General features: G+C 58.6%; 1 protein-coding gene across 1 annotated transcript; it reads right to left on the bottom strand.

Annotated features, from left to right (window-relative positions):
• Nucleotides 1-282: 282 nt before the first annotated feature.
• UPB1 (beta-ureidopropionase 1) lies at nucleotides 283-26,970 on the bottom strand. The gene is made up of 10 exons (XM_070399187.1): nucleotides 26,772-26,970; nucleotides 22,658-22,829; nucleotides 18,829-18,916; nucleotides 13,151-13,245; nucleotides 10,680-10,841; nucleotides 8,447-8,616; nucleotides 4,959-5,040; nucleotides 4,098-4,140; nucleotides 2,926-3,080; nucleotides 283-1,380 (listed from the first exon to the last, which is right to left on the bottom strand). The coding sequence occupies exons 1-10, from the start codon at nucleotides 26,873-26,875 to the stop codon at nucleotides 1,297-1,299; spliced, it is 1,155 nt and encodes a 384-aa protein (XP_070255288.1). The 5' UTR covers nucleotides 26,876-26,970; the 3' UTR covers nucleotides 283-1,296.

The following is a 26,970-nucleotide window of genomic DNA, read 5'->3' as shown; positions in this document are numbered from 1 at the left end:
TTCTTTCCAGAATATTCTGTAGTTTTCATTGTCCACGTCTTTTACTCCCTTGGGTAATTCCCAAGTATTGTATTCCTTTTGGTGCTATTGTAAGTGAAACTGTTTTCTTAATCTCCTTTTCAGATTGTTTCCTGTTAGTGTACAGAAAGGCAACTGACTTTTGTGTGTTGACGTTGCATCCTGCTGTCTTGTAGAGTTAATTCATCTATTAGTTCTGGTGCCACTTCCGACACTGGGGTCTGGATCAGTCGGGGTCCAACCAGAGAAGCAGAAACAGTAGACTATGTATATTGAGAGATTTATTGCAAGGAATTGATTTAGATGGTTATGGGGCTGGACAGAGAAGTCTGACATCTGTAGAGCCCGCCGCCAGGCAGGGCAAAGCTGGACTGTCAGGCCCGGGAAGCTGCTGCCTCAGGCAGAACCTCTGCTCGCAGGCCCTTTGCTGACTGCATCGGGCCGCCAGGGTTATCTAGGGTAATCCCACTCGCTCAGTTAACTGGTTATGGACGTTAATCACACCTACAAAACACCTTCCCAGCAACACCCAGGTGGTGTCTGATGAAATAACTAGAGCAGTGGTTCTCAACCTTCCTAACGCCGCGACCCTTTAATACAGTTCCTCATGTTGTGGTGACCCCCACCCATAAAATTATTTTTGTTGTTACTTCATAACTGTAATTTTGCTACTGTTATGAATTGTAATGTAAATATCTGATATGCAGGATGTATTTAGGCGACCCCTGTGAAAGGGTCGTTCGACCCCCAAAGGGGTCGCGACCCCCAGGTTGAGAACCGCTGAACTAGAGCCTGCAGCCTAACCAACTTGACACATACAATGGCCTTCCTCCCGCCCGCCCAGGGCCATCCAGGGACTCCAGGTCGGCCTCGCCCTCTCCCGCTGGTACACACACTCCCTCGCTGACCCTGGAGTGGCTGAGTCTAAACGGAGAGGTGGGGAACCTCGGGATGGGGGCAGCCCACCTGTCTGACTTCAAATCAACCCGCACAACCAGGGCCTGGGATATGTTTATACGGAGGTAAAAGCCACATAACAGAGAACTAACCAGATTAAAGCACACAGTTCCACGGCATGTAGTGCCATCACCTCTATCCAGCCCCAGAAGGAAAGCCTGTACCCAGTAAGCAGTCACCCCTCATTCTACCCTCACCACCGGGACGTCTAAGAATCGATGTGGACAGCAGTGTGATCAGGGCATCATCAAGAAGAACGGTCACACCTGCCGATCCGCCGCGGGCAGGGGCGCCCTCCGGGCGGGCAGGGCTGGGGGCCGGCTACTCCCGCACGATGTGGGGGCGGTAGTCGGGTTGGACGGCTTCCGCCAGCTCCCGCGCGTACATGTCGTATCTGCCCGTCATCTGAAAGCAAAGCAGGTGCCTCAGCGGTGCCCGTTTATAAAGGCCCTCGCACGCGCCGCCGCCTCCCGCCACTAGAGGGCAGGCAGGGGACAGGAACAGGACAGAAGGCTGGTCTGCGGGACAATCCCTTTCAGATTGTAAGACAGACACCCCCGCCTGACCTCCCGGCACTGACTCGGGGGCTGCGGTGACGATCACCGATCACCGATGACAACGTGGCTCACACACCCCGGCCCCTCCTTCCTGTTCATCCAGAAGCTGTGACCTGCGCTGAGGCCGGAAGGGGGACGGCCTGTGGCCCTGCAGACCCCAGAGGAGCAGCCACAGCCCGGGGCACCAGCCAGGAGTGGAGGCGTCCGGGACGTGTGCCATGGTCTCCCGGCTCTGGGTCTGGGGGTCCGTCCCTCCACACGGCACCTCATCGTGGACGCAGATGGAGGCTGGGAGAGCGCTCACACCCCAGCATTCCATCCCCTCCCTTCCCTCCCTCCCGCCCCCCAAAGCCTGGACCGGAAGGAGCCCGTGCCCATCAGCACAGCCTGGGAAACCTGCTTTCAAAGAGTAACTAGTGAGCACACATTCTCTGACTATTGGTCCCAGCTTCTAATCGGCAGCTGCCTCCATTCACCTGAACTTCCCAGGACACGGACAGGCGGGCTGGGAGGCGGGCTGTGGGCAGTGCCTTGTCTGTCTGCAGAGACTAGGGGGAAATGCCGGGAACCCAGGCGCAGGCCAACGGGAGCCCTCGTCTGGTGGACCCAGAGCCCTGGCTCCTCCTGGACAGGCTGGGCAGTCGTTCAGGCATGACAATGGCATTCACTTGCTCGTATGATTTGCCTACAAGTGGTGCTGAGTCGGTGAAAACACTGCCCGGCGCTGACTCAGCGATCTCCGCGTGCACCCATGGTGACATGCCACCCTCCGCGGGGGCCCAGCCCATGGCTGCCACTGCCCCCTGCCAGGAGGGGGGGCACCTACGCGCCTCTCCTGACCCCTGGGGTCACAGGTACTAGGCGTCCAGAGCTGCTCAGGGCATGCACGCTAAGCCCCTTTTTACGCCTGAAAGCACTGAGGCCCGGGAACAGAGCGAGGACGTGGCCAAGCCAGGCCTGGACTGCTTTCTCCCCGTGACCCGCTTCCCTCCCTGTCCAGGCCTGGACCGTGGGGCCTGGCCACGGGCAGAGCCAGACGCACGCATTTATCTTGTGATAAAGTGCAAATGCCTGGGAAGGGGAAGGGAGCAGAGGAGCTAATCCATTCAATTCCTTGAACAAATTAAATTGAGATTAATTTGTTCGAAGGCGCCCAGAATCTAAATCAGATGAGAGGAGGGTTTGCTGAGGTCTGCTGCCTGGGCACCATTTCACCCCAGGGTTGCTCCATGCGAACAGCCCCGGCTGGGCAGGCCAGGGCCTGCAGGAGGCGGGGACCAGCCCTGGGCTCCACGCAGGGCTTCCCGCGGGCTGCCCCCCAGGCCACCCCGCAGCTGCGGTGCTCAGACCCGAGAGCAGGATGGGGGCTCAAGCCGGGGACTCGGGGACCCACCTTGAAGTTCCAGACGTCATTCACCTGCCGGCACAGGTTGAGGTTGAGCTCGGCCACCAGCAGCCCGTCCCGGGTGCGGGAGAGCCCGGGCGTGCGGCTGCTGTCCGGGGCGGCCACGTAGCTGGAGCCGTAGAAGTAGCCGAAGTCCTTGTGAGCTGGGAAGGAGCAAGGAGAGCGCCGTGAGCTCCGCGGGCAGACAGCGGGCAGGCACGTGGAGGGACACCCGGGCCGGGACCGCACGCCCCTCCCCGGCTCTGCCAAACGCGGAGGCCCCAGGACCTGCTCCCCCCTCGGCCCTGAGGGCTGCAAAACCACCCTCCCAGCCCTCCCCTCTGCCTCTGGGACCGGGACCATGTCCCCTCCGCGTCCCCTTCAGAGTGTCGGCCCTTTGCTCCCACCCTCAGCGGCCCACAGCCCACGGAGTGGAGGGCTCTGCAGGGCTTCCTGTGTGGCCGCTTCCTGTGGTGGCCCCACCAGCCGTCACCGGTGCCCTCGCTCCCCGCCCTGGCCCCCAGGAAAGTGGGCTGACAGCCGCCCCACAGGCCTGCCAGCAGCAGGTGGGGAGGGCAGGGCCCCGCAGGGACCAGGGCAGAGCAGGTGCCCAGGGCCCTCATCCCCGGCCTCTCCCACTCCCCCGGCTGCAGGGAGGCAGCGGGGCTTGGAGCCTGAAGTCGGGCCTCGAGGGGATGCTCCGGGCCCTTCAGGGGGGCTTTCCTGGGAACTAACCCACTCGCCACCTCGGGCTCCCAGGGCACCACCCGAGCCTCCCAGGGGACCCTCCTCAGCGAGGGGGCCTCTCCCCCACAGTCCTGGCCAGGCAGATGGACCGGGAGGAGGGGTTCCTGGCAGAGATGCGGTGTGGCTTCCAGGACCCCAAGGCCATCGCTGCCAGTGACTGGGCGCCTGTACGGCTCAGGGGGTGGGTGGGCGGACGGGGACAGAGGAGAGGAAGTGGGGTCTGGCACCCCAGTCCCGAAGGAGGGGAGGAGGGTGTCCAATCCAACCCCTCTGGTCCCCACCCGGGGAGGGAGGTGGTCACAAGCCCAGGACTGCCTGCCCATCCCCTCATACACAGGCCCCCGCTGTGGGCGAGGGAGCCGAGGGGGCCGAGAGGGAGAAGCGAGGCCCCCGCCCTCCGGCAGCCCCCCTGGAGGCTCAGGGACACAGCGTACCTTTCTTCCCGTCTCCAGAGGTAAACTCGTGGGGGAAATACTCCTGCGGGACAAAACCACGGTGAGCCGGGCCTGTAGGTGGCACCACCGCCCTGTTCATCACCCGGCGGGCTGGGCGGAGTCGGAAACGCTGCAGTGGGAGGACTGGCCGGTGCCGAGGGGCCATCAACGGGCTTATCACACGTCCCCACCCAGGCCCAGCCCTGGGCGGGATGCAGGCCAGGCCACCAGCCAGCGGGGAACCCGGCAGCCAGGCCCAGCCCCGGCTTGTGCCTCCGGGGAGGTGCCACTCTGCAGGGAGACCCCGCGGAGGCCCCGGGCGTGAGGGGCTGAGAAGGGGCGTTTGTCCCTTCGCCAAAGTCTAAGGGCCACTGCACGGCAGGTTAAAGAAACACCAAGTTCCTCTCTGTTGTCAGAGGTGAGACCCCTTTCGTGTGGACACCGGGGTCCTCTCAGACTGACCCGTGTTCTGGGCAAGCAGGAGGGGTGTTACTGTGTGACGGGGGCACCGTGCAGGTGCGTGGGGCCCGCGGGGAACCAACCACCAGGTCCTCAGTGCACGTGGGCGAGAGCCTTTCGAACGGTCTCCGCTAAACCCAGACCAGGCAGACCCAGAGGAGACGTGCTGCCGTCTCCACAGGTAACAGAGCAAGACAGCTCCTCCCGGCCCTGGGACCCGTGGCGCACGGAGCGGGGGCAGGAGGAGAGGTGCGCCAGGTCCCGGGCGGCAGATAGCGGCCTTCCCGATGGCCAGCGCGTCTGCAGAGGCTGCCCCGCCCGGCCGCAGGTGCCCGCAGCGTGTGGCTCTGTTCCCGCCCCCCCCCCCCCCCCGCGGGCCCAGGAGCAGCCCCGGGGCCTTACCTTGCCCACGCGGTTGATGGCGCAGGTGAAGCAGTGGTTGGCGATGGCCGCGTTCCGGGCCTCGATCGGCCACATGGACTCGCTGTGAGAGAAGAACGAGAGGAACAGGTTGCCGCTTCCCAGCCAGACGGATGCTCGGCCCTGAGCTGCGGCCGCTGCCAGCCTTCCCGGCCTTTGGGGGTGAAAGGGGGGGTGGGGACAGCCAGGGAGACTCGCTGTGCCTGTGGGTGACCCCGTGCTCAGGCCCGGGCAGCCCTTAGGGAGGCCAGCTGCAGGCAGGAGCCTCAGTTTCCTTTTCTGAAAACCCCTCGAAGGGAGATAGATAGTAGAGACCAAATGGCCCTGCAGACGAGGCTTCCAGAGGGGGCTGCGAGGCTCCATACCTGCTACTTCTCCTCCCTCCCCTCCTCCGGGCGGTCAGGAGCCCGCCCCCCGGGCTGGGCAGAGCCTCACCCGAAACGGCCCCTGCGAAGGCTCTGCCCCGCCCGCCCCCTGTGTCGCCTGGGGAAGCAGCGGCGCATGGAGAGGGTCCGGCCAGGCAGGAGGGACCCCGAGGGAGCGAGGGCCGGGGAAGGGTAGGTCCTGCAGCAGGCGTCACCTCCCCGGAGCGGGTCCCCTTCCCAGGGCCTTTCCGGTTCCTCTTCCGAACCCCGAGCGTCTAAGCAGAGGTTCCCTGTTCTCCTAGTGGCCCAGGAAGGAGGCAGCCACCAGAGCAGCTGAGCTGTGGCTGCCCTCAGCCCAGCACCTGCACGGGGAGGGGATGTGGCCCCAACCAGGGACCCCGTCCTCCTCCGGCCACCAACCACAGTGTGCCACGGAGCTCGGTGGGCCTGCTGGTCGCTGATTCTCTCTCTCTCTCTTTTTAAAATATATTTTTATTGATTTCAGAGAGGAAGGGAAAGGGAGAGAAAGAGATAGAAGCATCAATGATGAGAGGGAATCATTGACCAGCTGCCTTCTGCACGCCCCACACTGGGGATCGAGCCCACAACCCGGGCCTGTGCCCTTGACAGGAATCGAGGCGTGACCTCCTCGTTCCTGGGTTAATGCTCAACCCCTGAGCCACGCGGCCGCTAATTATCTCCTGTCTGAGGAGCATCACGGAGGTTCAGGATTGACGGGCGTGATGCCCGCTCGGAAAGACTGAGCGACTGGAGCTGAGCGCCCGGAACCTTCTCTCCCGTCAGCAGCACCTGGTTTAAACCGGGAGGAGGCGGAGGGGGCGGCGCTGCCACAGCCTCGTGCTCAGGACTCACGCGGCTGGCAGACAACAATCGCCGGCTTGATTGAGGGGCTCATTTGCTGCTTCTCCCCAGCTGCTAAGCGGAGCTGACAGAACTTTGAAGAAAGGATCTTTACAGAAACACGCCCGTAAGTGACATTTGCAGGGATGACACAGACAGTCGCAGGGCGAGCGGCATACAGCGTCTCCCTTGCAATTCTCCGGGGAGGATGTGCCGCGTAGGACTCAAGCCCACAGCTGGCGGCACACTCGGGCTCTCGCAACGAGCGAGGGAAAGGAAGCTGGGGGTTCGTGAGAGCCCAGCACGTGCGGGAGTCACACGGAGCCCAGCGAGGCCGTGGGGACATCGGCCGCGTTCCCAGCGTGGCTCCGCGAGCCCCTAAAAATACTCAGAGGGGGAGGCGAACCGCAGTCCAGGGGAGAGGGGGGGTGGCTGGGGCGGCGGCTTTCTGATGAGCGCACGTCCGTGGCAGAGCTTCCACCACACGGGCTGCGTGTGACCGTCAGGGTGACCCAGTTCATCGGAAAAGCTGGGCAAGCCCTGGCCGGTGTGGCTCAGTGGATAGGGCATCAGCCTGTGGACCGAAGGGTCCTGGGTGTGATTCCGGTCAAGGGCACGTATCCTCGGTTGCAGGCTTCTCTCTGGCCTGGGCCCTGGTGGGGCGTGTGCAGGAGACAACCCATCGATGTGTGTCTCTCACATCGATGTTTCTCTCTGACTCTCCCTCTCCCTTCCACTCTCTACAATCAATGGGAAAATTCCCTCAGGTGAGGATGAACAACAAGAAGAAAACGCTTTGCTGTTAAAAACAAGGTTCAGAGCCACGGGCTGGCGTTAAGGACCCTCCGCTCCGACTCCCTCACTTGCTTTTTGCCCAGGTGCCTGCCCTCCGTGCACTGGGTGCTGCAGAAAAGAGACTGGGGCTGTGGTGGGAGGAGCTGACGCTGGCCAGACACCCCCTGCCCTGGCCCTGGAGAAGGGTTTTTCAATCCTGACGACGAAGGGGGTGAGTGGGGGGTTCTTATCATCTCGAGGTTCAGGGTCATAGCCAAGTGTAGCAGCACCGCACAGAGGGCAGCCCTGAGGGGGCTGCAATGGGCACGTGGCGTTGTGTGTGTTCTCTGTGTCACAGAAAAGCTGGCTGAACACACAACACACAGGCCCCGGGCTCAGATTTGTTAGACGCCCTGGTGGTGGCACCTGCCTGTTCCCCAAACCACCTCCGAGGACCCTCCCGGATGCCCGCTGCCCGGGAACCTGAGCACCCCAGACCCTCCCAGATGCCCGCTGCCCGGGAACCTGAGCGCCCCAGACCCTCCGGATGCCCGCTGCCCGGGAACCTGAGCGCCCCAATCCTCCCAGATGCCCGCTGCCCGGGAACCTGAGCGCCCCAGACCCTCCAGATGCCCGCTGCCCGGGAACCTGAGCGCCCCAATCCTCCCAGATGCCCGCTGCCCGGGAACCTGAGCGCCCCAGACCCTCCCGGATGCCCGCTGCCCGGGAACCTGAGCGCCCCAGACCCTCCAGATGCCCGCTGCCCGGGAACCTGAGCGCCCCAGACCCTCCCGGATGCCCGCTGCCCGGGAACCTGAGCGCCCCAGACCCTCCCGGATGCCCGCTGCCCGGGAACCTGAGCGCCCCAGACCCTCCAGATGCCCGCTGCCCGGGAACCTGAGCGCCCCAGACCCTCCAGATGCCCGCTGCCCGGGAACCTGAGCGCCCCAGACCCTCCAGATGCCCGCTGCCCGGGAACCTGAGCGCCCCAATCCTCCCGGATGCCCGCTGCCCGGGAACCTGAGCGCCCCAGACCCTCCAGATGCCCGCTGCCCGGGAACCTGAGCGCCCCAGACCCTCCAGATGCCCGCTGCCCGGGAACCTGAGCGCCCCAGACCCTCCAGATGCCCGCTGCCCGGGAACCTGAGCGCCCCAATCCTCCCGGATGCCCGCTGCCCGGGAACCTGAGCGCCCCAGACCCTCCAAATGCCCGCTGCCCGGGAACCTGAGCGCCCCAATCCTCCCGATGCCCGCTGCCCGGGAACCTGAGCGCCCCAGACCCTCCAGATGCCCGCTTCCCGGGAACCTGAGCGCCCCAGACCCTCCAGATGCCCGCTGCCCGGGAACCTGAGCGCCCCAGACCCTCCAGATGCCCGCTGCCCGGGAACCTGAGCGCCCCAGACCCTCCAGATGCCCGCTGCCCGGGAACCTGAGCGCCCCAGACCCTCCAGATGCCCGCTGCCCGGGAACCTGAGCGCCCCGATGGTGGCCGAGGGGTTGAAGATGATGTCGGCCCCGTTGACGCTGTACATGAACCAGTTGAGGGGGTGGTGCCGCCCGTAGCAGATGTTCACCGCGATCCTCCCGAACTGGGTCTGGAACACGGGGTGGCCCAGGTTCCCCTCCATGTAGTAAGTGGACTGGAAGACAAAGGCCGGGGCTTGATCTGTTTCCCTTTTAGAGGGGGAGAGAGAGAGACACCCCCCGGCTGCCTCCTGCACGCACCCTGGCCAGGGATCGAGCCCACAGCCTGCGCCTGTGCCCTGACTGGTCCATGGGACGGTGCTCCAACCAACCGAGCCCCACCAGCCGGGGCCATGTGCTGAAGCCTCTGAGCTGCGAGAGTTCCCTGTGCTTAGACTCCGCAGAAAAAAAACAAATATCGCCAGTTCTCCAGAAGTGCCCCTCGGCGTGTGGCTCGCCTTTAAGTTTGAAACTCCAGTGTCTCCAAAACAAACAAAGCACAGAGAACCCGACATAATAGCAGGAGCCAGCCCAGGGGAAATCCCCGGGGCTCCCGCATTCACCCGCAGTTTCTTTTGCGACGTCAGAAAAACACCCCAAGCAACTTCTCTCAGTATCTCAAGGCCCAGCGTTGGTTAGGTCTCGGTCTCGGTGCAACAAGAGGTTGAGGTCTGGTCAGTGTTAACGTGAGCTGGTCAATGTCCTTACCAGTCACATGTTCCTATAAAGAAGGTTAGAGCCCGGCCGGTGTGGCTCAGTGGTTATGGTTCGATCCCGGTCAAGGGCACAGGCCCGGGTTGCGGGCTCGACCCCCAGTGTGGGGCGTGCAGGAGGCTGCCAATCGAAGATTCTCTCTCATCATTGATGTTCTCTCTCTCTCCCTCTCCCTTCATTTCTGAAATCAATAAAAATATATTTACAAAATACAGAAGGTTAGAGCTGAAGGGACCAGAGCTCATCAAGAGCAACCCCCGCCCACTGGGGGGGGGGAAGGTGGGAGCCTCAGTGGGCACGTGACCTGCCCGCTCACGAAGGCCAGCCTGAGCCTGGAACTCCTGCCCTGAGTGTGCTCGTTCCGGCCACGTCCGTGGGCTCCCTGCGCAGGCTGAGGGGTCCCTACAGGCAGGCAGGCGGGAGGCTATCCTGCTGTCCCTCTTTCCCCCACCCCCCGCCCCTGCCCCGCGGGAGCTGGCCCTGGGACGCTGTCATGGACGGCGCTGTGGGGCGCAGAGGGTGGGCCGGGGTCCTAAGCCGACCTCTCCCGGAGCATTCGCTCCCTCCCATCCGTTTCGACAAGAAGCAGGGGCAGCGACCGGGGTGTGCCCGCGGGTGGACGCCAACGCAGATCCTGGGGCGTGGAGACAAGCCCTTCTATCTCCAGAGCTAACGATTAATCCAGGGTAAACAGGCGAGGGCACATCGTCCTGCCCCGTCCAGCTGTCACTGAGCAACGCTGTGCCTCCTCCCCCCCCCCCGCCCCCCCGGGGGCCTCGCTGGCCCTGCGGATCCTTCCTCCTGTGTGACCAGCCGAGGCGGCGGGGCCCCCACAGACAGGGAGGGTCCCGGTGGACTGGGGCCGCCGCAGCTGGAACAGCTGCTCAGACTTCAGATCTTGGGTTCTAGTTGGAGTTCATGTCCCTCCTTCGTAGGCCCACCCTCTCCATCCTACCAACCCACAGATTAGCATTAACCAATCAGAACAGCTCCCGTGACTGAGCCCCTGATCGCAGGCACGAGGCCCCGTCTGACACGTGTGCAGAGACGCACACATCCGCCCAGTGTCACCAGCGTGTGGCAGTGGCTCACTCCGTTCCCACAGGAGCAGAGACAAGAACCCCGCCCTCCACACAAGGACAGAGCGTGAAAGGCGAGGAGCTCACAGCCTGCAAGCGGCCGCCGGGATTGGTTCCCATTTGCGCATGATTGGTTTTGGTTTAATTTACCTACTACTTACTTCAAAGGGGAATTTCAGGAACCAGATCAGGTGATATTAAAAAATAAATAAAAAGCCTCCGTGCTAAAGGTGTTTTGGACTCTCCCAGGAGTCCCCTAACCCCTGAATCCTAGGCACTCATGCGATGCAGGGCTATATGGGGAGGCCCCCGAGCCCTGCAGCCCCACTGTGCGCTAGCGTCACATGATGTGACACCACCTGGCACAGAACTTCCGGACAGAAAGAGCCCCTGAGCTGAACGAGGGTGAGCGAGGAGACTGGGCTGGCCGTGGGAGGGCGGCTCACCTCGTTGAAGTCGCCCACTCTGGGGATGTGGTTCTTCCTGGTCTTGCCCAGGACGGCGCCGGAGTTGGAGATGACGACGGCCGTGTTCCACAGCACGTCCCCGTGCTCTCCATCCCGCTCCAGGATGGGCGAGACCACTACCATGTTGTGCTTCTTCGCCAGCTGGGAAAAGGAGAGACTTTCCAATCAACGGCCGTGGGTTCCTACTGAGTAATTCAGCGCTTCTTCCAGATAACGGGCCTCGGTTCAGAGCCAGCACTTGGCGTTGGGAGGACGGAATGCCCGTGCGGCCCCGAGGCCCGAGCTCAGGGACACGGGTGCGATTGCTGTCCTTGTGCACTGCTGGGGGGAATGTGAAATGGTGTGCCCTTGTGCAAACTGCATGGCGGTCCCTCAAACATTAAAAACATGGGATTACCACAGGATCCAGCAATTCCACTGCTGGGTGGAGACCCAGAACATGGAAAGTAGAGTCTCGAAAAGCTATTCGCACCCCACGGTTCACAGCAACACTATTCACCACAGCCAGAGGGTGGAGGCAGCCCCAGTGCCCGCCCATGGGTGAAGGGTATGGCCACACCATGGAGTACTAGTCCGTCTTAAGAAGGAAGGGGATTCTGACAGATGCTACAACATGGGTGAACCCCGAGGACATCACACCAAGTGAAATAAGCCAGTTGCAAGAGGACAAACATGCACCGTGTGAGTCCACGTCTGTGCAGTATCTACACTAGTCAGACTCGGAAGCAGAAAGTGAAACCGCAGCTACCAGTGGCTGCGGGCGGAGGGGAGGTGTTTAATGGGAACCGAGTTTCAGATTGACGAGATGGGAAAGTTCTGGAGATTTATTCACAGCACGAAGAGTGTATATGTTGAGTTGGACACTTAAATAGAATTAAGATGGTAAATTCCATGTTATGTGTTTTTAATACAATAAAAAATAAAGGAATAATCATCTTACTTTGCATAGATATTCATAGAAAGGCTCTCTGATACTGGATTCCTTTGTCTCAAATAAGAACATCATCAGGACCTGATAACCGGTGGGATGAACAGCCCCAGGCAATCATTTGTCTTCAACTCTAACCAATCATTTATCTTCAACTCTTAACTAGCCAATCATTTCTCTTCAACCCTAACTAGCCAATTATTTGTCTTCAACTTTAGCCAATCATTTATCTTCAACTCTAACTAGCCAATCATTTGTCTTTGACTCTAACTAGCCAATCATTTGTCTTCGACTCTAACTAGCCAATCATTTGTCTTCGACTCTAACTAGCCTGCCGTTACCTCTGGCCTTAAAGGCAGGAGGGAGGGAAGGCACGGGTGGAAGGCGAAGCTATGAGCATATAGCGGTGGCCGTGCGTCCCCAGGCCCCTCTCCACGCAGACAGGTGTCCCCTGGTGCCATTTCTCATTCCCACTCTTCCTTTCCTCTTCCTCCAGGCCTGGTGCAGGCATGCCAGCTGCAGTCGCCTCCTAACCAGCCCGTACGCTTTCCTCCCACAGCATAGAATCAACCTCCTGGTGACTGAGAGATGGCCCCCGCCCCCCGCCCCAATAGCCTCAGAACACTGGTGTTTGGAATCACAACAAGGTACTGACAGATTCACCATGATTTCAGTTCTGCTTGGAAAACCCCCCAAGATGCGTAGACACTCCGGAACGGGATGTGGAGGAAGGAGAGGAGTTCTTTTCCGTTGAGAATGAGAGGCATTTGGCCTCTCCTCGGGGGATGAGCTCCTACCTGTAACCTCTGCACCGTAAGGGCGCCTGGGGCGGCAGTTTCACGAAGACCCCATTCCCGGAGCATAAAATCCGTTCTTGCTCAGCGTGCCCCTCGGTGGTCTTCGGTGCACGCTCAGAGCTGTGCGGCCGCCACCGCATTCTCACGACCTCAAGTGGGAACCCCAGACCCAGGAGCAGTCGCTCTCACCCTCTCGCTGCCCAGCCCCGGGCAACCACTAATCTGCTTTCTGCCTCTGTGATTTGCTTATTCTGGACATTTCATATAAATGAGACCCTACAACACGTCTTATGAGGTTTTAATCAAGAAAAATGAAGGCCAGTTTCTAACGGAGGAAGACGGGGCATGCGGAGAGGCTTACATAACCCGGGCGGACAGCAGGCGGACGAGCGGAGTGCTGGACAAGGGTCCACTTTGTCCCTGGCCCCCACGTGCCGCTACAGAGCCTGCCACGGGGTCGCCCAGGCCACCCCCCACCCCCCCGGCTGAAGCTCCCTTACCTGAAAAAGCCATTAGGGGCTCTTCTGGCTCCGAAACACCATGATTTTAAGGGAAAGTACCACTTTTATCAAAGGACAGTAAGTAGCTTTATCTAATCTGAGCTGGCAAGACAAGCAGCAGGCAGGTGCCTTCCCCTGGCGAGGGCCACGCCCAGCGGCTGTGGCCTCGCTCGGCGCCCCACACGTGTCTGGCAGCTGATGCCAGGGCAGCAGGTGATGTCCTACCTTCTGGCAGAATCTGGTGGTGGGCCCGTCCTCGGCTGACTCGGCAAACTCCGTCCACGGGAGCTTCTCTCTCGTGCAGAATGCGAAGGGCATGGCTGCGAGAGGAAAGGTTGGCGTCACACCCCGCGCTCAGGGCCTCTGCGGGGGCTCTGTGGCCTGGCAGCAGGGGCTCCCCACAAGAGCACGCGGCCCTGAGTGCCTCAGGCTGGCTTCCAAGTCTCCCCACGCGCGCCCACCACCCCCCCATGGACAAAGGACAGACCCTAAGCTTTCGGGCTTCATAGCAAAACGAGGCGAGGCAGATGCCTCACCAACAATCGCAGCACAGACTTGAACAGACATCTACCCTCCCGTGTCCCAGCAGCATTAGTCACAGGAGCGGAGAGAGGGGAGCCGCTCGAAGGCCCACAGATGGAGGAATACTAGCTGCACCGGTTAATGATGCGGATTTCTTCCAATAGATGGAGTGACACGTATGCTGATATACATGCCATGTGATATGTGTTGCTATTATGTTGTATGGACAACAAGCTTCAAAACTTCCTATGTCACGTTTTCTGAAGGTGATAACATCATAGATATTTTTACGCTTAAAAATGTCTCATTTCATGCCAATAGGACTTTCTCAGCTCCGCGCTCATCTTATGGGACCGCCGTCTGCACGCGGTCTGCCGCTGATGGAAATGCCAGGATATGGCACACGACGGCGCTCCTATGCTCTCTGGCGAGATGCCACCCGGGGGCTAATTCAATAGGGAATTTCATTAAACGCACTGACTTTTGTTCGCTCTCTTTTCGGACAGTGGGTGCATAGGTATGCAGCGACAGTTCAAAGAACACTGCATACCAGGTTCAAGATGGCGGTTTCCGCCCGGCCGGCGTGGCTCAGTGGCCGAGCATCAACCTATGAACCAGGAGGCCACAGTTCGATTCCCGGTCAGGGCACAGGCCCGGGTTGTGGGCTCCATTCCCAGTGGGGGGCGTGCAGGAGGCTGCCGATCCATGGTTCTCTCTCATCACTGATGTTTCCATCTCTCTCTCCCTCTGCCTTCCTCTCTGAAATCCATTTTTAAAATAAATACAAAACTGCAGGGGAGGAGGGGCACCGCGATGGGGCTGGACCCCGGGGGCCTCTGGCTGAGGGTGTTCCATCCCTTGCGGCCCGAGCCACACTTTTCAGGACCCTCCCGTCTAATGGCGTGAGCCTGCCAGTGGTCCCTGGCCTTCTGCATGTGTCCTCTAGGCCTTCTTGTTCGTACCTTTTGCCCACTGAGTCGTCTGTCTGTCTGTCTTTCTCTTCTTGGACAGTTAAATTCTTTGTTTGGCCCTAACCAATTTGGCTCAGTGGATAAAGCGTCGGCCTGTGGACTGAAGGGTCCCAGGTTCGATTCCGGTCAAGGGCATGTACCTTGGTTGCAGGCACATCCCCAGTAGGGGGTGTGCAGGAGGCAGCTGATCGATGTTTCTCTCTCATCGATGTTTCTAACTTTCTCTCTCCCTTCCTCTCTGTAAAAAATCAATACAAAAATATATATATATTAAATTCTTTATTTGGACCAACTCCATCCACCCTGTCGATCTGATAACCGAGTTCATGTCTTTCAGGGAGATGAGCCCAGCAGGCCTTCCTGACGCCTGCTGTCTGGCGCCCTGTGGGGAGGGGTATGGGTAGCTGTGTGATGTGACTGGCCAGCACTTTAACCGGTTGCAACCTGTTGGGGGTGATCATCGACGTCAACCTCCCCCGAACACAGGCCACGTGCCCAGCACAGTGCCACACCCAGTCATAGGCAGCCTGCTCCCAGACACCCCTGCGAAGCAGACCTGACCCTCCTCACCCCACGGAGAAGGAAAAGAATCGTTAGCATCCCCATTCCTTCCAGGCCCAGGAAGCCTGGGACGAAGATGGTGTCAAGGGCAAAGAGGTTACCAGCAGCACCACCACCCTCTCAGCAGCCAGGGGTGGTGGCCAGGGAGGTGCCTAAGTGGGCGCCAGGCTCTGCCAGCAGCAGCCCGGTGGGGGCCTTGGCAGCAGGCTCAAGACTCCCCAGGCTCCTCTTCAGCGAAGAGAGATGAACTGTCTGGAGGAAGCCAACAGAGGAGCTGTTGACAGCAAGCCCCGTCCTTAATGAGCGTTCCTTTTCGGCTTTCAGAGCATTAGGGGCGACTGGGCGCCCCCAGAGAATAACACCTCCCTTCCCGATGTCATTTCAGAGGGAGGCGCGCTCCCAATCTCTCCGTCTCCACTCTCCCCATGTTAATGGCTTCGTTTCCTGTTTACACAACCACCGCCATGTAAACAAACTTTCCAAAGAAGGATGTGGGCCAGAGGAGGGGGAGGCTGGCTGGAGGGGAAGGGGGTGTCCCACTCATTGAACCAACACTCCCCGAGTCAGGCTGTGAGCCTAGAGCTGGCCCTGCTGGCAGAAGCTGCCGCCGAGACAGAGCAGCTGAAGGGTGACCCCGTGCGGCTGCCATGACGCCACTGAATGTCCCGTTCTGTGTCGGGGTGTCCCCAGGGCCCCTCGAGGAGGAGGTGCCTGTGCCAGGCCATGAGGGATGAAGGGGAGTTTTCCAGATCCAGCAGAGGGGAGAGAGTTGGTTAAACCACCCATAACTATGTTTCAGTGTCTGTTATGTACCGGGGATTGTTTAAGCCGCTGAAGAAAAACACGGGGTGGGGGGATGAATAAACAAAACGAGGCCTATCGCACAATGAAACAAACGAGTGACACCCAGACTGGCCTCGCGGGGCTTGGAGTCTGAGGGAAGAGCCAGGAAAATCGGAAGTGACATGCAACCAGAAATGTGAAAAACATGAGAGAAACGCCTGGGTACAGATGGCAGACTGGACTCACACCGTGATTCTTTCCTGACACCCCACCTGCATGTCGGTACAGGGATTATTTTGTTTAAAATATATTTTATTGATTTTTTACAGAGAGGAAGGGAGAGGGATAGAGAGTTAGAAACATCGATGAGAGAGAAACATCAATCAGCTGCCTCCTGCACATCCCCCACCGGGGATGTGCCCGCAACCCAGGTACATGCCCTTGACCGGAATCGAAGCTGGGACCCTTCAGTCCACAGGCCGACGCTCTATCCACTGAGCCAAACCGGTTTTGGCAGGATTTTTATGTGAAGGTAGAAACCACCAGGGATGGGCCCTGGGAGAGGGACAACAGCCACAACACAGGAAGCTGGAGAGGACATCTTAGGGGACTGAGAAAACGGAGTCCCTCCGGCCGTGGAGGAGCCCAGGAGGCACCCTACCCTTCACCACAGGCCCCCAAAAGCTCAGGAGCCAGAGACGCCGCGTAGCTCTGAAGGTCGGGACGCAGGAAGGGGTGACAAACAGGAAGGATCGGTGGAAAGTCTGTTTAAGAAGCAGTGGGAGGCCCAGATCCGTCCTCTACTAGCAGAGGCTGGGATGCGCCCCGCCCGCCCCTGCACAAGGCCACGGGCTCATTCTCCAGAGAGAGACAGGCAGAGGGTCTCAGGCCCTGGGGAGACCAGGACAGAGAACAGCACAGTGTCCAAAGCAGAGGGGGTAAGTAAACATCAGCGTTCTGGACCCCTGTTCTCCTTCCCTTCTTGGCAGGAGATTAGAGGGATCCTCTCGAGCATCTGACCAGTCTGCAGAGAATGACCTGGAGACAATACCGTGGGGGATTGCATAACCAGGAGCGAAACTGGGTCATCCTACCATGAAGCTCGGTGAAGAAACCCGTCCTACAAACTCAGAGATGGCAATCAGCTTGTTCACCCCCAAGTCTGAAAATAGAACCCATCAGGGGCGAAAAGACCAAAAGGAGTAAGAAAGGACTATGTAGGAAGAAAAAAAATACTACTTAATATCTTCAGAGATAAGAGAAGATAGTGCAATTATAAAATAAAAACAGGATGTGATAAAAAAGGAACTTTCAGACCAAAAGAACTCTGATAAAGTCAAAATATGAGAGCAGAAACCAAAGACTAAATAGCAGGCTGAATGCCAAATTAGATAAAATCTACCAGAGAATTGAGGGGGGGGGGGGGGGGGGGGAAAGACAGAGAGGAAAAAAAAAAACTCAAAATGAAACATTAAAAAAATAGGGATTGGGCTCAGAGTTCCAATATCCTAATAGCAAGAGATCAGGAAGAAAGCAGAGAAAAAAAGGAGGGGAGAAAATCACTAATGAAACAATATAAGAAAATTTCCTAGATTTGAAGGACCCTAATTTCTAGACTGAAATAACGCATGGAGTGCTTAGAATAGTGGACTAAAATAGATACAACAGCATGTCATTATGCAATTTCAAAGTATTAGAGAGAAAGAGAAGCTCCTACAACCTTCTGTAGAAAACTACCTAAAGCTGGAAGACCATGGAGCAAGGTGTTTAAACTTCTGAAGGAAAAAGATTGCTGACCTAGAATTCTATACCCAACCAAACTATCAACCAAGTCGTAGGAGAAACATATTTTCAGATGTGCAAGGTCCCCAAAAGGTTACCTCCTGTGTGTTCTTTCTCAGGGAACTGTAGTTGACCCTGAAAACACAGGCAACAGTCCCTCCAGCAGTTGAAAATATTCGTATAACTTTTGATTCCCCCAAAACTTAACGACTGATAGTCTATTGCTGATCGGAAGCCTTACCGATAACGTAAACAGCCGATTCACACATATTTTGTGTGCGATATATATTATATACTGTATTTTCACAATAACATAAGCTAGAGAGAAAGAAAATGTTATTAAGAAAAGAAAAAACATATATTTATAGGACGGTACTGTGCTGTATTTATTGATACTGTAAGTTTAGGTTGTCTGTTTAGATGAAAAAAAAATCATGTATAAGTGAACCCTCACAGGTCAAATCTACGTTATTCAAGGATCAACTGTACTCCACCTAAATGAAGGAGCAAACCAAGAAAGAGGAAGGCGTGGGATGGGAGAATACAAGAGCGCGGCAAAGGGATTCCCCAGGATGATGGTGACGGGGAATCCCAGGACGACCCTGGCCAGCAGAGGGGACACCCAGCTCAGACCCGAGAGAGTCAGAAGGCCACGGGCCACGTGCCTTCCAGGAGATGAAACCAACAGACAGCTTTAGGAAACGGGCAGAGAGCTGGGGTAGAATTTGCGGCAAGGACGCAGAACACAAAGCCAGTTCCAGGGCAAACAGAAAGCTGTTCAGGGAAAGAAGCCCAGGGCACAAGGAGCCCAGCTGAAGGCGATTACAGACGCCCCTGTGACGGCTGCTGGGGCCTGGGGCCTGGGCAGTGCTGAGGCGGAGGGGCCCTGGCCAGTGCGGCTCAGTGGACAGAGCGTCGACCTGCAGACCGAAGGGTTCCAGGTTCCATTCTGGTCGGGGGCACGTACCTCAGTTGCAGGCTCCTCCCCAGCCCTCTCTCACTCTCTCTAAAAATCGGTGGAAAAATATCCTCGGGGGAGGATTAACAAGAGGAGGAAGTGAAAACAGATTCAGAAGGATTTGGGAGGCAGAACTGATAGGACCAGGTGACACAGACTGGGGCGTGTGAGAGGGAGGGAGGGAGGCTGGGCTTCCTGGGTTCCTGGTTTTGTTGACAAAGAAACATTCTATGGATGAGAAAAGAAAGAAGACCCTTATCAACACGGAGATAACTCAGTATTGCCCGAGGGCGACTGAGAAAGCCCCCCCCTCCCCCAAGACTTACTCCAGGCCTCCTGGAAACAGATGATGTTGACTCCACACATCGCAGCCACCTCCACGATGGCCTCTATGCGTCTGTGAAGGGCGGAGACCTGGCAATTTAAAAATCAAGGATTAGGGGAGCATGTGAGACCTCGTTTGCCAGCAGTATAGTATCATCAGTTTGGCTCAAATAAACTCACAAAAGTTCTCTACAAATGTGGACGTTTCTTACATCGACATATGCTGGCAGGATTTATGTATATGTATTTCAGAGAGGAAAGGAGAGGGAGAGATAGAAACCTCAATGATGAGAATCATTGATTGGCTGCCTCCTAACACACTCCCTCCTGGGGATCCAGCCTGCAACCCGGGCACGTGCCCTTGACGGGAATCGAACCTGGGACCCTTCGGTCTGCAGGCCGACGCTCTATCCACTGAGCCACACCGGCTCGGGCTGCTGGCAGGATTTTAAAGAAGCCCGCCGAGGACCACCCCGCAGGCCCAGACCCGGAGCTGGGTACCAGCACGGGCCCCTTGCGCCCCACCCGGCGTCACACTGGGTGAACTTGGAAAGGACATCAAATAAAGGCACTCTCCAACCGGGTTGGAAGGGCCTATATCAGGCACCCGACCTGAACAGACCCCTAACCTTGCCTCTGCCCACAGGGGCATCAAAGGCTCCTCTCGGATGAGAAGCTGTGGGCGTCAGAGGTAGACAGCTACCCCAAGGCACTGACAGGCCTGTGCACACACCCACGGATTGATGTTGAACTCAGAAACTATTTTGTTTGTCTTTCTCTGCCTGCTCACGATATTAGCCATAATCCTTACATCTGTTCGTTGGGTTTTTCTATATAATCCAACTGTTTAGGATTACTGAACACGTGTGTATCAGATAACTGCTAATGCTCTTGCTATGGCTTATGGAAATGTTATACTAGATGCAAAATACAGAAAAGTGAGACAGACAGCAAGACTCGGATCACGATGGTTCCCGGGAGGGAAACGACCCCGAGTGCTGACTGTCTTCCATGTACCTGCCCTTGTCCTTTTGGGGAAAACTCGGCCTCAACTCACATTCCATGGTGACCGGACCGCCCCGTCCCCAAAGGTCAGCAAGAGGATGTTGACACTGAGACTTCCTAGGAATGAGACTTCCTAGAGCTGAGACCGCACTATCCAAGCCGGAGCTGGGTCATCAGCGCCTTCTTCCGACCAACTTCCGACCGCGAGGGGGAACTGAGGACAAAAGGGGCGGACTTCACAGGGCGGTCTGATCACAAACCCTCACTGGGCAGGTCCTGTGGGCAGTCACTCCTCAGGCCTGCTCCTTCCTCGGAAGGTTGTCTTTGTCGTGAGCAAGCCCTGCACCCTGCCCTGGTCCCCGGGCGTCTAGGTGAGCCCGTCGTTGAAAGGACCCTCTCCGCCCGCTCAGAAGCGGAACAGCCCTCCGTAGGGCGTAGAGCGTGGAAACTTGGGAACGACCCACCGTCCAGCTCCTGCCTTGCCCCCCGCCCCCTCTCATGTGACCCTCCTTGCATTGCCCCCTTAGTTTCCAGCACACAGAAAACACTGCAGACGGCTCTTCTCGGGGGCAAGGTTTGCGATTTTGCTTCCTGGCAATGTTGTCAGTTTGGGCTCAAGTCAATTTATAGAAATTCCCTACAAATAAATAAAACCCGGGATGAGAGCACAGGAGTTCCACTGGTGGCGACCCATTTAGAACTCCTCCCAGCCCACAGGAAGCCACAACCCCCACCGGCTCAGCTGCTGGAGGGCGAGCAGGGTGGGGGGGCTCTGACAGCACATTCTGTCATCAGGCCCAAAATCTACACGGAAAGGGGGAGCTGCAGAGGCTCTGGGGTCTCTCCCACCTTCGCTACGGCCTTCTTCAGCCTCGGTTTACTTGACTGGAGAATGGGGAGAACGCTGCCTGCCTCCTGGGGTTGCCTTGCTATGAGGATGGTGGTTACTGCAAGATGGGGGGGGTACACCCAGTGGGCCTACCACACACAGGACATCCCCTGGCTTAACTGTTCCCTCGCCCCAGGACACAGTCCACTCCCCCACCCCCACTCCCCCACCCCTCCCGGGTCCTGCATTCCAGGCTTCAGGAAAGCCTCATCCTGCCACTTCTAAACTTTATTTGTTATCCTCACCCGAGGATATTTTCCCATTGATTTTTAGGGAGAGTGGAAGAGAGAGGGGAACACAGAGAGGAACATCGATGTGAGGGAAGCACATTGACTGGTTGCCTGGGCCGGGGAGGTGCCCTTGACCGGAATCGAACCCAGGACCTTTCGGGGTCCACAGGGTGAAGCTCTACCCACTGAGCACACTGGCCAGGGCCTGCCACTTCTATTCTCCTGTGTGTAGCTCATCATTGAATGACTCGCTTTCTCGGCCGTGCCTGGGGCCAGGAATGTGCTTTCCCCTCCCCTCCGCCACCCTCCCTGGACGAGCTCTCCGTGTCACCGGCCGAGGGGAGCGTCTCCCGGGAGTATCGAGGTGCCCCTGCGTTCCCCGGCCCACGTGTGCCCCTGCGGCGGAGCGGTTCCCATTGCGCCGTCACAGCCCTCCACCGCCTGTCGCTCCCATGACCCCAGGAGGAGAGTGTGTGTCCCCACCTTCCCTGCGTCCTCAGCACCATGGCTGGCTCCCGGGAGACCCTCAGCAGCGTTTGCTCGGAGAAAGACCCGGAAGCAGCTGAACACCAGAGAGCACAAACTCGTCACGGCGCTCTCTCCCTGCAAGCCTCGCACCCCGGCCCCACGGATGTTTGCCGGGGCTGAGTGTGCAGCACCCCGGCCCCTGACAACCTGACAACCTGGGACCGTCAAGGAGACATGCTGACAATCAACTCATCTGAAAATCAGAACCCTTTTAATCCAACCAAAGCGGAGGAAGGCCTGGCCGGCGTGGCTCAGCAGTTAAGCGCCGACCTATGAACCAGATCATGGTTCTATTCTGGGTCAGGGCACAGGCCCGGGTTGTGGGCTCGATCCCCAGTGGGGGGCGTGCAGGAGGCAGCCGGTCCATGATTCTCTCTCCTCATTGGTGTTTCTCTCTCTCTCTCCCTCTCTGAAACCAATAAAAATATATTAATAATAATAATAAAAAGCAGAAGAAGAACCGATGTGAGGACAATGCAGAAACCCGCCCTGATGCCAGTTGATCCCCGGGGTCTCGAGAAACCCTAAGAAACCCGAGCGCGTGGCAGCCGGAGGCGCCTCTGCCGAGCGAGCTGGGAGGTTGGAGCAGCTGGAGGAAAGCTGTGAGGACGTGTACACAACACCCCGCCCGCGCCTGCGACAACAGGTTTCTTTAGGGAAGAAACCTACAGAACTAGCTGTCCCGTGGAGAGTCCTTGTAAGCTCGTAAGCAAACGCCTATCACATTCCCGCAACCCTGCGGCACCATCAGCTGACAGACACCTGGGTACAGTGAGTCCCAGCCCGAGGGACCAGGCGGAGGAACATGGGACAGACGGGCGGGTCCTGACTGGTGCGGGCTGGCGGGAGGCTGAGAGGCGGATTCCGTGGAGAGTTGGAACCAGCCACGAGGGCACCATCCCCAGGGGAAAATGGAGCCATAGATCAACGCAGAAGAGGAAGCAGAGGTGGAGGTGGAAAGAACCATGAGAAGCGAGAGGAAGACAGAGAAAGGGGAGGATGCAGAAGAAAAAGAAGAGAGAGAGAGACAGAGAGAGAGAGACAGGCAGGAGAGAAGCAGGTGGCCAGGGCACTCGGACCTGCTGGCCGAGACCAAGTGGCCGGCAGGGGCTGTGGACGTGTCCAAAACGCCGAGCGGGTCCGGCCCGTGTGTCTATTTAGGGGCAAAAGCAGCCGCACCTGCTTGGCCACAGGGGCATCCGCGGGCAGCGGGATCCTGTTCTGCACAAGCCCCACGCGCACGGTCCGCGGGCCTCGCAGCTGCTCCTCGGCCGCCTCGAAGGCGTATCCCTGCAGCTCAAAGTCCCCTTCAGCGGCCGATTCCAAAGCCTGGCTGGGCAGGTCGAGCTTCCTGAATGGGCAGAAAGAAGAGGGCAGACGATCGGCATGTGCGCTGAATTACAATTCCCCGGCCCAGAGGCATTCACCAGGCAGGGAAGAGGTGGCGTGCCCTGGCAGGCAGGCACACGGAGCCCGGCCGGCGTGCCTCAGGGGTTGAGCATCGACCTAGGAACCAGGAGGTCAGGGTTCGATTCCCCATCAGGGCACATGCCCGGGTTTCGGGCCTGATCTCCAGGGTGGGGCATGCAGGAGGCAGCCGATCCACGATTCTCTCTCATCATGGATGTTTCTCTCTCTCCCTCTCCCTTCCTCTCGGAAATCATTAAACATATATATTTAAAGAAAAAAGAAGGCACACAGAGCAGTCCAATGGCGGGGCGCACGTGTGGGGAGCTGGAGTGGGGCCTGGAGGAGGGGGAGGGCCTGGATGGCTGAGAACGGACACACGGACACGGCACTGAGTGTGGACTCAGGCGGATGGTCACTGGGGACATTCCAGCAGGTGGCAGAGGTCAGACCTGGCCAAGGGAGGCGGGGGGGGGGGGGGGGGCAGGGAGACTGGTCAGAAGCTGGTGTTTTGGAGTCGCTGAAATCAGGGTGCAGATGAGTCTCAGCAACCAGCACAGGAGCGAGGGAATGGATCCCCCCAAATGCCTGTGGACTATACTCAGGCTCTGCTGAGCCTGGGGAGGGTGCGCTGTGATGAGAGGGGGCTGTTGAGAACCGGGCTCAGGAAATAGCTAGGTGGAGAGGCCGGGACTTAGAGTGGGACAGAGGGCCCTGCGGCCCTTCACCACCGAGGACTACGTGTCTCCCGAGACCCCCACCGACAGTCTGCTGCTGCTCCCACGGGGGGGGTTGGGGGGACGGGTCGGTGGGCGCGAGGGATGGGGGGCGGAGACGATCCCTTGCTCAGTGCTGGGTGGGCCTGGCAAGGGCCCACATGTCCAGGCTGAAGGCCCGAGCGCCCCTGGTTTGTGGCTTATTAACCAAGGCCAGTGGATGATTTACGGAGCCTCCCACCGGAGCGACCGTTGGCCCCGTGGCAAACACCTCCTCGGCCTGCGGCGCGCTCGGTGCTGGGGTGAAACCCACAGGGGCACGAGGTGTGGCCCCGGCCGGGCAGGCCTTGCCATCTGGGGACGCGATGGTTATGAAATACCCAGGGAACACATCAAAAAACAACCTGACAGCCATTATCTAATAATAATATTTCCCTCCCACCTGAAGTCACTTTCTTCAAGATGTTTCTTTCAAAATCACAGGCCTGTCAGCCCAGGCCCCTGCCGCCGCCCCCTGCCAGGCAGTTCCCACATGACAGCCCTGACAGCTGCCGAGATGGGCTCCGCCCCTGACAATCAGTTCCTTTCGCTTCGCAGGTTAGAAATAACAGCGGTGCCCACACCTCGCCCCCTTCCCTGTGACTGCCTCAGAGACGGCCCTTCCCTCCGGCAGGGGCCCCTCCATCCCGCAGGCTCAGCCCCAGGCCCAGGCCCCGTGGTGGATGGAGAAGGAGACGGATGAGGGAGTTCTGCGTCCCTCAGGCCCACGGCCAGGGAGCCGCACCACCCTGTGGGGAGGCCCTGGCGCCCCGTCCTCAGCCTGCGGGCTCACGCCTGGAAGAGAGCAGGTGGAGGAGGTCTCTCTCAGGTGTGCCAGCCCTGAGATAACCATCACCTGGATGACGTCCTCCGCCTCCAGCCATCTTTCCCGACCCACTGCCCACAGCTGTCTGCTCTCCGCGTCTTCCCACCACCACCTCTCAGTCCCTGCAGACACTCTCTCTCCGAGGCCTGAGGCGACGCGGGCCAGGCCCCTCCACTTTCTTAGGGTTCTACCTGTCCTCAACGTTCCCCTTCAGCAAGATGTCCCCGCCCTGGTGTTATCCAGGGGGTTCATTGCCAAGCCTTGGAGGCTCATTCCTTCAAAACATGGGCTGTGCCCACAGAAGGTGTGGCCTGGCGATGTGGTGGGGCACAGGCCAGCCACCACCGAGGAAGGGCAGAGACCAGGAAATGAGCCCAACCTCACACAAGGGGAGGGAAGGCGGGGGGGATCTGTATTGCCCACACCTTCCCTTGGTCTCTATAATTGGGGGGGGTCTGCCCCGCCACCCCACATCCTGCTACTGAGGTCCCCACCCCTCATGGGCTCGCCTCTAACCTCAAGGAGGAAAGCCCACCACTTCCTGTCCTGGCCCAAACACCTTCCAGGCCCTTCGCCTGGGCCCCTACCGCTCCACCCAGGGTCCAGGCACGTCTCGCAGGACGGAGCCCAGCTCCCGCCTCCACAGCAACCTCTCGCTTCTAGAACGTCACCTTTCCCCTCGTTGGAAAGAATTAGATGAGAGCTTTGTTACAAAAGAAACACATGCTCATGGGGGGAAATCAAACAGTGAAAAACGACATCAAATGAAAAATGAGCCCTGCTCCATCCTACCCCTCAGCTTCCGTCCTGAACTCCAGAGATAACCCACCCAATTTTTTTTGGGGGGGGGACCAAAACCAAAATTTTTAGTGGCCTTGTTTCAACAAGGCTGAACCCCCCCCCAAAAAACAAAACAAACCCCCCCCCACAAACCTATTTTCATCCCTCGCACAGGAGGCTGAGGTGCCCCTTGCTTTAAGACACCCAGACGCCTGTGGGAGCCTCCCCGGTGGCGAGCCCTAACGGGTGCGGTGAAAAGCACACTGGGGGGGCCCTTGCAGGCCATCCGGTCCTGGCATCCTCTTTGGGTATGAAGCGGCGGCCTTTTTTGGCTAAGTTCTGTACCACTTCCACCCCCAAAGGCAGCTGTTCCAGCTTTGTCACCCACTAGCAATGAAAACACCTTTGCACTCGAGGCCTGACCTCCCTGCAGCAACGCCACAGCATGGCAGCTGGGACCCACCGACGCAATCCACACCCTCACGTTTCTGGTGAGCCGATCAGGTTCCCGCCTTCGTGTCACTGCCACGGTCAGGGAGCCCGCCAACTGGCAGGGAAGTGGAAGGACAGGTGGTCAGAAGCTGCATGGGGTCAGAGTTTGGATTTCATTGCAAGAGTCGTGGAAATCCCCCATAGACCTTTAAGCCAGTGGGTCTCCACCTTCGCTGCACATTAGAATCACCTGGGAATCTTTTTAAAAATCCTGATTTCTGGGCCTCATCCTCCGGAAATTCTGGGGTTTTTTTTGTTATGGGGTGAGGCCACAACATTAGTAACAAAGAAACAGAATTTCCGGAGGATGAGGCCCAGGAATCAGGATTTTTAAAAAGATTCCCAGGTGATTCTAATGTGCAGCCAAGGTTGAGAACCACTGCTTTAAGCGAAGGAGCAATAGGCTAGGATTTCCATTTTCTGGTTGCTTTGAGAAAAGTGGACTGGAGAGAACCCGGAGGGGAAGGGGCAGTGTCTTCCGGCTTTGTAGACCCGGTGTCCAGCAGGGCAATGCCCTCAGAAAGCCCAGGACTGGCTGCGAGTGGGAGAACATTTGCACTGAGCAGTCACTGACCCCCACGGCTTGCCAAGTGGGGAGGGTTCCCTGACCCACAAGGTTCAGCAGGCCTCTACCTCCAGGGGACCTCGCTGGAGGCCTCCCCTACGGAGGGGCTGAGGCTGGGCAACCAGGTGACCTGCTGGGGCTCTGGCTGGAGGCTCTGACCAGCACAGACACCAGAGTCCAGGGTCTGGGGAGAGTCCTGATCCCCGGAAGCGAGGACGGAGAGTTAGGTGGCCACAGAGAAAGCCTCAGGGAGCAAAATACCCGTCCTTTCCCTTCCGGTTCCGGGCAACAGTGGCTTGGAAAGGTCACGCCAGCCTTGTCTGGGCCCTGAGCGGCCCAGAACCTGCACATCTGAACTTCTTATGGTCTCCGCTGGCCCCGAAGCGCTCTGCCTGGTCCCCGGGCCCACATTCCCCACACTCGCCGGCCCCAAGGTCCACCCCCGCCGCCAGCCTCTGGGCTCCAGACCTGGTCTCCTTGCCATAGAGAAGGCGTTTCACCTCCCTCAAGTCTGCGGGCGGCAGGTGCTTCTCCAAGCACTGCTCCAGCGACTCCCACTCAGGCTCCGCCATGGCTGGAGATGTCCAGGCCCAAACTGCCTGCCCTTTACCCCCGGCGGGGAGCAGAAGGAGGAGGAGATGACCAAGTCCACAGACGTGCCCTCCCC

Source organism: Myotis yumanensis, unplaced genomic scaffold (genome assembly GCF_028538775.1).
Source record: "Myotis yumanensis isolate MYYU_CA2020_CCGP unplaced genomic scaffold, mMyoYum1.0.hap1 SCAF_19, whole genome shotgun sequence".
NCBI classification, from domain to species: domain Eukaryota; kingdom Metazoa; phylum Chordata; class Mammalia; order Chiroptera; family Vespertilionidae; genus Myotis; species Myotis yumanensis.
Note: the sequence above shows the minus strand (reverse complement) of the source record. Positions and strands in the feature narration are given on the sequence as shown.